This window comes from Nestor notabilis, unplaced genomic scaffold (assembly GCF_000696875.1).
Source record: "Nestor notabilis isolate BGI_N333 unplaced genomic scaffold, ASM69687v1 scaffold14411, whole genome shotgun sequence".
Lineage (NCBI taxonomy): Eukaryota > Metazoa > Chordata > Aves > Psittaciformes > Psittacidae > Nestor > Nestor notabilis.
The window spans coordinates 21,829-32,465 of record NW_009914312.1 but is presented as its reverse complement, the minus strand read 5'-3'; the positions used below and the strand labels follow the sequence as shown (position 1 = coordinate 32,465).

Here is a 10,637-nt window from a genome sequence, read left to right as displayed (position 1 = left end):
ACCTTAATGAAGCTGTGACGCGGCCCCGGTTATTGGGAGAAACATCACTCTGGAGAGGGGGCGACGAGGCTTTATAACGCCAGCGCACGCTGCAGTAGCAAGCTTCCGCTGTTGCGAGTGTTGAAGTCATCCCTGAGGTTTAAAATGCAAGGCTGACAGGGCAACCTCAGGTACTTTAAAGAAACACTCTTAATCTTAAAAGCAAAATTAAGGGCTGAACTTTACCTTGTACTCAGAAAAGGGAACTACCAGCCCCTTCTACATTCTTGTCGCATAGATTAGGGTTTTTAATAGGAAATACAGCCATGAACACTATTCAAGCACAATGCAGCTGCTTAGAAACACAGTAGCTGTTTTTAACACTTAAAGAGGAGTGATCTTCTTGGATTCAGTAATGTAGGCCAATACTTTGCATTAAGATGCTTACTGTGATGTTAAAATGAAATCACGCTTTAATAGCCATGGCAACAACAACAGCAGACATTTAAGTAGATCCGTATGTCAAAGTTCTCCTCAAGTCTTGGCGATAGTGTTGCTAAAACAAACGTATGAGAACGTCACAAGTGCTTAAAGAACAAGTTTATTGACAGTATCTTCACAAATAAACAGTCTAAAGAAAACTCCAGAAATCTCTGAACTTATAAATCTTAAAATTTTCTCATTGGCAAAATATTAAAAAAAGAAAGACCCAAGACCAAAGCAGTGTAAGATGTCACTGTATTTTAAACTTTCCTAATTGCAACATTTTGGTTCAGTCCTTTAGTTTTATAATGCACATCCAACCCTTCACCACAGTTCGTGAGTCACAGTACAGTTTTCCTTCTGTAAGGGGATCTCCATCAATAAGATGTTTATCTTTTCTGGCAAGCGCCTCCCAGAATCCCGTCAGCTGAGAATTTGAAAGGTAACATCAGCAAGAAATAACTTCATAAACATTCCCTTTAAGCCAAATTATTCTGGTATTAATCAAAACCTAAGATTCTCCCCAAACAATCCCAAGCATACCATGTAGTAGTACAAGAAACTATCAGCATGCACTTTAGAGGTCATTTTTGTACTTCAGATGTGAACTTAAAAACCAAAAAGAGGGACAATTCTGATAAAAATGTACTCGGATATTTCATAACATTAATATTTATTGCTTTATATGAATACTGTATTGAAAGCCCAAGCATTCAGTTTACACACAGGAATTATACAATTATATACCGTTCCACAATGGCAGTGAGCACTCATTACAATCTACAAAAATCTACTTTACAGAAATTTAAAAATTCTAAATATCAAAAAGGTACAGTTGAAGAAACAGGTAGAAATTTGGCAGCCAGTAATTGTGACCGGGAGGTTGCAGCTTGCATGTCTTTAAATATGGGAACTGGAAAATGTCAGCAGTTTAAAGCAGTAGTTTGTGCTTTGAGCTGGTCTGGAAAAAAAACAACGTAACACTGGCTGTCAAAGTAGCATGTTCAAAAATACTTAGTTTACTTCCAAAATGTTGTACAAATCGTGGTGATTTCTCTGCACCCCTAAACCTTTCAGTCATTCAGCTCAGGTATATAACTACGTATTAATGGATTAATTCTTCCAATACAGTGGTGTGAGCTTACCGATGGCCATCCGCATACCTTCGGGTAGTTGAGACTTCTCTACAATATTCAGGATGCTCCCAAGAAGCATTCGAAAAGGCAAGTACCTGTTTGTTTCTTCCAAGGTATTTTCTTATCATATTTTCAAACATTTCTCCTACAAAAGTTTAAGCTAATGTTTTGATTACAACGTTCTCAACATAAAGCACATTTTCTCATAAATAAATGAAATCCTTTCACTCAGGCACCTCAGAAGTATACAAAAGTGTTGTAATCTGAACAGTTCTCTTGGAATGTGTTTACTCTGGTGTTCTCAACGTTATTAGTTCCAGGGTTTCACATGGGCCAGATTTCCTTTGTTTTGTTTTCCAGAGGCAAAACAAAGTGCCTTGAGTGGTGAACTCAGTCTTTTCTTATAGAAAAAAGTATTTGCTGTGTTTATCTTTTATAGAAACAGAAAAATATACCATTTCCCCCTTAGAACAGTGAGGGTACACATATGTGTGCATGCGTGCATATATACACGTGTGTGTGTGTGAAATGTAACACATTTGAAACACAAAACAGAAGGTTTCATAGTGTGTATTCAAATAAAAATCTGGAAACCAGCATGAAACCCCGTAAATTCACATGTCAAATGTTCAAACTGTAACCAAAATATGAAGTAACTGCTATAGCTGTCAGAAAAAGACAAAGACAAAAAAAGCTTTCTTGCTTACATACAACTAGGTGTGGTAATCTCCAAAAAAGTTGTCAAAATTATAATTACCTTCCAGTTTAAAAACTTTTATTCTAAATAAAAAAAACTATACACAAACCACTGATTTGACCAAACGAAAGTTCAGCGGTAAGCAGGACCTGAAGGAGCTGGTAGTCACAGTTCTCATCATGTACAACTCTTTCAAGGTTCAATCCATGGAGAAGTTTATTTTACAACCTGCTTTTTTTCCTTTTTTTTTTTTGTAAAACTAAAGGTCCACTTTATTACATAAAATTATTTATACAGTGTAAAACCGGAGCCTTATGGAAAATACTGCATCTAAGTGTATTTAAATTAGTCTTGCTCCATAGGTTCATCTGCAGCTTCTGTGGCTTCATTGCTGTTTTCCATCGGGGCCTCTGATGATGTCTCTGGAGTTTCACTAGCATAGGACCCCGACTCCTCCGTTTCACTGCAGTCAGCTCCACTACCGGCAGATCCGCTAGTTTCACTGTCATCCGAGTGTAAATCCTTCTCTGCTTGAGACTGATCAGACTCCTCCATTTGATTGTTCTCCTCAGAGGTCTCTTCATTCACAGTTGAGGATTCAGTGTCTTTGTCTTGATCTTTTCTGTCTGGACCAATGTTTCTGGGAGACATGAAGGACTCTAGAAACAGGGAAAGTACAGTATTACTATGGCATTTCTAACCATTTATTAACCCTGCTACTCTCCCTCCCCAACAAATACTTCTGCAACACAGCCTGGGATAAGCCCCGATTTTATTAGATGTAAAGGATTAGCTGGCTTCATCAGGACAGCCAAACCATTCTAATATACCATAAGATAAAGTCAATTTTTTTAATTAAATAGGTTGTTTTGCTTAATTAAGCTTCAGTGGATAAAGACACAGGCTAACAAGTCACTTTTTCTTGCTTCCCCATGCTCCTTCACTTGTCTTCAGAGGCAGCCTTTTGGAAGCGTTGAAGGCACCAGTGTTTCAAGTGTACACCTGCCATTATCTACAGGAACATTTTCCAAATACATGAGTCTCAAAATAAATAATTATTAAAAGGAAACTTTGGAGAATATGTAAAAAAAAAAATACATCAGTGTCAACTGCATGTATCCTTTTTTTTAATCAGGTACAGGGCCTGCCTTAAGAGTGAGGTAGTTTCCACTGTTCTAGTAGGATCTGAAGAGATTATTGCTCAGCTTCCTCATTCATATAGAAAATGAACATAATTCATTTTTCTATATGGAAAGAACATAACTTTATATCTGTATTTCAGTAATTTATATTATTAATACAGTCAAGTGCAGACAGAACCCACACACACACACATTCTGGAGAAGAGCACATCTCATGATACCCTAAAGTAGTGATTCTCAAGTTCTTAGTGCATCATTACCACCCTCGTGTCATTTACTGCCAAAGAGGATTTTGTAAATTTAATAGAGATGTAGAACAAACAAACAAATACAGAATTGCCAAGTTATGCAAAACTGAAGGACGAACAAGCAGCTCATCTTTATGCACAACTGGAGACATTTGGCAATCCCAACAGCACTGGCCTTCAGCGAAGAAAATCCCAACTCCTTGGAAAATGCACAGACCAAAGACAGTAAAATCTGAAATACCTTCCTCCTCTTCCTCTGTACAGTGCTGTCTGGCACAAGTAGCATCTTTTTCTTTATCCTGAGATGTAGAGGATGTCTCTGTCTCTTCCCCCATGCCTAGAGAAACTTCACTGGAGGCAGTTTGGTTAGGTGCATCTCTGGCTTCCCCTTCCTTGTCAAATTTAAGTCTTTTTACCTCACGTCCTTCTGCTTCTGCAGGATCATCTTCAGAATGTTTATTTTTTACTGGGCTGCTCTGAGCACCTTCTGATTCAGATGCTGGTGATTCACTATAAACAACAAGAGCAGCTGTAGTTATTATTGAAGAAAAACATTCTGTATCTCATCACACACAAGAAAAAGTAGCAGCTACCTCAAGTTAAACACTCTGCAAGAGTTAACAGTAGAATTCACTTAACTTACTACACAACAAAACCTCAAAGCCATTGCTCCTCCCTATTGCTGATGAAAATGCAGAGTGGTCAGGCTACTCTGGTGGCTCCAAATTACAGACACTTCCCACTGTAGGAATTAGTGCCAAGTGTTTACGAAATACTGTATGTGGTTAAAGTTTGACATCCCAACAAAATATGGTAATTGTGGATTCCTGAACTCTATTACTGACCCTTCATTTTTACTATGCATCACATACACTTATTACAAGATGTGTTGCTGCAACTGAGGAACTTGAGAGCTAACAGTTATATAGGCACTCAAACAGCAGTAAAAGTACACATCAAATCCTGCTGCAGATACTTGCCTGTTAAGACTTAATTATACATACCCAAGGTGGCCATTCACTTTTAGAATATTTTTTAAATGTAAGTGAGAAACCTGAGAATAATAAAACCTCACAATACACCCTCCTCACCAACCTGTGTTTTTTGTCTTCCGTTTGCTGCGAGCTCGAGTCTTTATGTTCCGCACTGTCTGGCAAACCGTTTGTTGTCATAGGAGTTGACAAAGAAACCTTCGGTCGATTTACTGGTCTGGGTGTTCCAGGACCATTCACATTAGACCTTGAAAAATAACAATATAAAAACAACCCATCCTTTTAGCAAAGTGATTTGTTTGTAATAGGCAGAAAGCAGCTATAACTTTGTTTTAAAAAGTCACCAAAGCAAAACAAAATAGGTCAGGTACTTTGCTATTTTATATGGAAAAAAAAATTCCTTGTCTGCAACAAGCAAACTATGATAGAACTTTAAATAAAATAAAATCTAAATAAAGTCACACAAAGATTAAAAGCAGAGTACACAAGTGTGTATGTTCATGGCTCCTCTACCCTCTTTCCCCCAGAACTCCAGGTCACACCCCATTTTTTGAGGCAATAAGGGATCTAAACCAGCTATTTCCAGAACTACCTTGCTTTTATCCAGAAAAAGTTAAGTCCCAAAACTGAACTTACCTGTCAGAATACCCTGGTGAGTTTCCTGGGAACATAACACCATTCATCCGATTTAAACTATTGGAATTATTTTTCCTAACAAAAATGAACAAATGAAAGTTATTCATAAAGGAACTTTGACTTACTTTAAGCTTGTTGGCTTTAATACAAATAGTCCCCCCTGGTCCTCAAGGGGTTCTCTATATGTTATACCAGGGAAACAGGCTGGGATATGAATTCACGGTGCAACAGTTAGAGGGGTATCCATTTTTTCCAGCACCAGCTATGGTACAGAACAACAGCTTAGCATTCAGGGATAACACCAACCTGTACCATAACCAATTACAAAGCTGGTTGCTCATTTCCAAATTACTGCGGGTAATGCTTGCAGACCACGAGCACTACTGTTAACTATTGATAAGGAAAACTGAACCCCACCTGTCTGCCTTCTGGATACAACTACTGCCCATGAGAAAAATATTAGACACATTCTCCCCCCTTCTAACACAAGCTTAAAATTTCAAGGAAAAAAAGATTATACTTACTCTGAAGATGGATATACACAGCTGACAACCATGACATTCTGTAATACACAAACAATGTAAGCATTAAGACACAGAAGCTTCAGCTCTTGACAACACCCCAAAACTAAATAGTTACAGGATTTTGGTCATATCTGCTGAAGTATCTCTACAGAAAATTGGGTTGAAAGCTACCAACAGATACATAAAAAATACCCCTGCTCCCCCTTCACAAGGTCAGGTCATAATTACACTAAAAGTCAGTATTTTCCTAAGTGGGCTACTCTCACAATGAGACCAGCACATTAAGCCTCAGGCCAAAGTGTTTGTAATTTCTAACTAAGTATCTCTGGAAAACAAAGTATTCCAAAATGCTGATCAAATTCTTAATTGCTGGAGCAATGCTCCATTCATACACAAGTCCTGCTTTCAAAAGTGCACAAGCACTATTAGCTATTTTTGGCACAGCCATATTTCCAATGCCCCACATAAAAAAGGGCAGAAATGATGATTAATTTGGCATGTTTTGCTTGGCCACCTCTCCTTCTGAATGACACTGCAAACTACATGAGTTTTTACATCTAGAAACACAGCTTTAAAGTCAGGGAAGTTTGTCTCTTCAAATCAATACATAGCCCAATTACACAGGGGGGCTTTTATCACAGGGCCAGCTGAATTAAGCCAGATGAACTTTGATGAGGGCTCTCCATAAAGCCTGAGGTGTGGTTTCACAGATCATCTTGTTGGCTAAGAAACTGCTTTGTGAAATCCCCATCTCATTTATTCCTGACCATCATCTTCCCATCTTATCTTGCAAGAACACACCTGATTGCATCCACTGTAACAGGGAAAAATCAATCCATTTACAAGTTAAACTTTCTTTGACCAAGTAGTTGAAGTAGGAACCTCAAGCCAATTTTGCCATCCAGAAAATCCTATGTGGAACCACATCCTGAAAGCCCATGATCTGCTTTTGACTGATCCCACATTCTGACGTAAGCTATAAAATACTGTTAGACATCTGTATGCTTTTATGAAGGCACAGTCCTCTACAAAGAGGATTTAAATACTGAAACAAAAGACACTGGGGGAAAAGGTCTCCCTTCTCCTTCACCTACTGGATCTAATCTGAACCCAGATGTGAAGGAAATACCTGATCAAAAAATTCAGAAGTTACTTCAGCTGATTATTTCATTATTTATAGCTACAACTCAACACAAGAAGTGACTTTACACCCACTACAAACAACAGTTTGGGTAGGGCACAGTGAGTAGGAAACACAACAGTTACAGCCCTGAGATTTATTTTTATGTCTTAACTTTTAACATCAAAAAGCAGTTTTAAAATAAGTTATGAAACCAACTCATGTACTTAGAGTAGCTATTAGCTATACTATGTCTATGAGTCATAATGAAACTAACAGACCTTTGGCAGCAATTCAGAATTATTTAAGTGGTAGTTGTCCCTGTTTAGCTGTGTTCTCTCAGAAACATACATACCTTTTCCACACCTCTTAAAAATTTGTCTGTTCCTGTGTAATTCCTCCTAGGATCTGTCAGCAACTCACAGAGTCGCTGAATAGTGAAGGGGATGCTGCAAGGAAACAAGATTTACAACAATTAAATTTGATTTTAACGAGTATGACTGTGAGGAAGTAGCATTAATGCCTCCTTCCCCTTATTGAAAAAATAGAAAGAAAACAGTACTGACAATTTGTCATCAGCAGCAATACAGAGCAGTAACTCAAGGCCTTATTTTTCCCATCTCACACACTGAGGTAACACGGCACCTTCTTTTGTGCTCACCACCACAAAACGCTTTGGTAGAATCCTAAATACATCATCCCACAACGCAAATGATTCATTAAAACAATGAAAAGGAAATCAGATCATCAACAGGAAAATAGTTTAAGACTGTATTTATTATTCAAATGTATGGAACAGAAATGGTAAGTGATGCCAAACAAATCTGAGTCATACACTAGAGCTAAAAAAAAAAAAAACAACCCTCTGAACTCATAGTTTATTTCATGTTTTACAAAATACATTTACAGAAAAAGCATTAAATGTTGGAATTAGTAGTACTATTAAGTCTTCAGCTATCACAAATACTCGGCCACAATTGGACAGTGTACTTATCTATCAGAGAACAGCTCAGTAAAAGTAACTAAATTCAGAGCAAGACACAAACTCTTATGCACTGCTTTCACACATTCTGGTTCCTCACAATTCTGCACTCCATTTCATCCCTACTTACACGAGAAAGTGACCTTTTGGACAATCAGTTCTTTACATACACTTACTAGTTACCCGAGATGTCACACACTTTCATTGCACATTCACAGTATCACATTTTAACAAGCTTCTGACAAAATGTAAGATATTAAAGTTTTTGCAATAAACGAATGCAGAATCATGTATTTTTACAGTTCACTATTTGAAGTTGAAGCCATAAATGTTTCAGTAATCTGTGAAGAGTATCTGATACAATACAGTACTGAAGAACCATTTTTTTATTGGGAATATGACTGATACACCAGATCTGGAGCAGTATCTATACAGACTTACATACATGGGTGCACCTCCCTATTTTATAAGTTTTGTAAAAATTTAACTTTCATTTTCTGATGAACTCTGTGCACAGACTCTTAAGCCTCTTTCATTGGCTAACACAGTACTTGTCTCAAGCTTAGTTCATTAGCTAAAAAGCCACATCTTAAAGATGCACAGATCTACCATTAGTTCAGTGCAAACAGGTCAGCATAGCCATGATAAATCATACTACATAACACTTCACTTTAACTAAAAGCAAGCAGTAATCAGAGTCACCAGTATCAACTTAATTATGTTTTTAAAAGAGCTGTCTGTATAACATGTTACTGTGAAAGTTATAACCCTCAACTGGAAGACTCTAAAGAGGCAGGCTACAATGCAGCCACTCTTAGCCCTAGTTCCAACACCACTACTTGAAAGTAAAGCACAGAAGGTACATACGGCATTTACCCTGCTAGTTAATGCCTTCCCTTGCTATTTGCCCTGAATTACACCACACCAACTTAGCTTTACTTGACTTCTGAGAAGAGAAAAATGAAGTTAATCTCCATCAATCAGCTGTGGAGAGTTAGAATACAGCTGATGAAGCATTAAATACATAAACATTTGCAGAAAGTAATGCTGTAAGACAACAGGCTTTCTAAAACATTTGTTAGAATATGTTATTGCTTAAAAGCAAGTACAATGGCAGAAACCAAGTGTTTTGGCACACAGGTAAGATACTTCTGGGTCAAAATAGGGAGGTGAAACATATCTCCTCCCCCATTCCCAAAAAACGCTAAGTATAAAGAAGAACAAACCAGAAAGGACTGTTCCTTTTAATTCAGTTTATTACATGAAGGCTTTTAAGCTTGACAATGGTTCTGACATTATTCATGTCCTAAAGCTTCCTTAGTATCAATCAAGTTGTGCTGCTGTTGAGCAACTTTTAGTCAATCAGTAATCCTGCTGACACCCAAATTCTTCACGATGTTCAGCTTCTGTGTCGTGCCCTCTTAAAATGAAATTCCCAACTCTAGTTCAATCACAAAGAATTTACCCGATCTGTTAACTTCTCCACACAGGTACAGTACTAATTGTATCTCCTGTTCCTCACTGAAGGCCATTCTGGGTTTGGGTTGAAATGTCTGTAATTAGAGACTTTGTAATTTTTTTTAGACTGTCCATTCAAAATCCATTTCTTTCACAGAAATAAAAATACACAGAATTATAAATTATATTTCAGCAGCCAAATCAGTGTCCTGGAGAGTCACTGCCACATTTGTATTCAGCTGTACTTGGTTGGACATCCACAGTGCCAATACATGAACTATTCTGGGAAGATCAATAATTCTGGCTACTTGCGGAATAAGCATACTCAAAGTGTGCAGCCTGCAACTAACTCCAGAAGTTGTCTTCCTATTTTACTCTCAGCTATAAGAAGTTTGTTTAAACAAAAGCCTAAAGCAGTTCATTTCCCTCCAAAATTTTCCACTGCAAACTGAACTTCGTTTATTGAGCAGCAGATGGCACCAAGTGTCACACTATCATCTCTGCCTGTCCTTTGGTCAACATTAGTAAATGTTTCTAGGTGGCAAAACCCACTTAACTTCACCTAATGAATTCTTCTCAGTAAAACTAAACTAGTTTAAACTAGAAGCAATTAACTTGGTGTAAGTTTATACATGAACACCAATGTAGAAGTCTGTGAGCACTATGAGAATTGATCTTCAGTGCTTAGAGACTGAGTTAGTTTGGTTCATGACCTGCGTGATTAGTCCTAATGGCCCTAATGAAAATAACCACTTCAAATCCTATACAAACACACTCAAAACTGCACTTCCCAGCACTATAGTTCAGAATGTATTACAAACCAAAGATTCACCAGATGGACAGGATTCAAGAGGGATCTGGGAAAACTACTTCTAACGACTATATTAAATAGTAGCAAAACAATGTACACAAATTAAAAGCTGGATTATGATGATGCTTATTTTATTCATGCTGTGAAGACTCCTCTGTCAGAGATCCCCAGTAACTTACCTCAGAACTTCCTGCTTCACCAGCAAAAGATAAAGTCTTTCTAGAATGCTTTGGAGTAGGAACTTCTAAAGTACAGATAGCATGAGAATTTGGCTCTGCAAGCGTATTACACAATGTCAAGTGAGGTACAGTAAAGGTTAAACCAGCCAATTTGTGCTTTCTTTGAAACACATTTCCTCTAGAAAGACCCCAAATCAGGGGTCATTCTTAATTCATTACTTCCTTGACTTTAAAAAGAAGTTTAAAAGAC

At 37.6% G+C, this 10,637-nt stretch overlaps 1 protein-coding gene across 1 annotated transcript in view; it reads right to left on the bottom strand.

Annotated features, from left to right (window-relative positions):
- Nucleotides 1-863: 863 nt before the first annotated feature.
- PPP4R2 (protein phosphatase 4, regulatory subunit 2) overlaps nucleotides 864-10,637 on the bottom strand; it is a 31,216-nt gene continuing 21,442 nt past the window's right edge. Inside the window, exons 3-8 of the mRNA XM_010023601.1 lie at nucleotides 7,313-7,406; nucleotides 5,838-5,875; nucleotides 5,314-5,388; nucleotides 4,781-4,924; nucleotides 3,927-4,195; nucleotides 864-2,954 (exon numbers count right to left, since the gene is read on the bottom strand). Of these exons, the coding sequence (XP_010021903.1) occupies nucleotides 2,641-2,954; nucleotides 3,927-4,195; nucleotides 4,781-4,924; nucleotides 5,314-5,388; nucleotides 5,838-5,875; nucleotides 7,313-7,406 (934 nt within the window). The 3' untranslated portion in view covers nucleotides 864-2,640. The remainder of the gene's footprint in view (nucleotides 2,955-3,926; nucleotides 4,196-4,780; nucleotides 4,925-5,313; nucleotides 5,389-5,837; nucleotides 5,876-7,312; nucleotides 7,407-10,637) is intronic.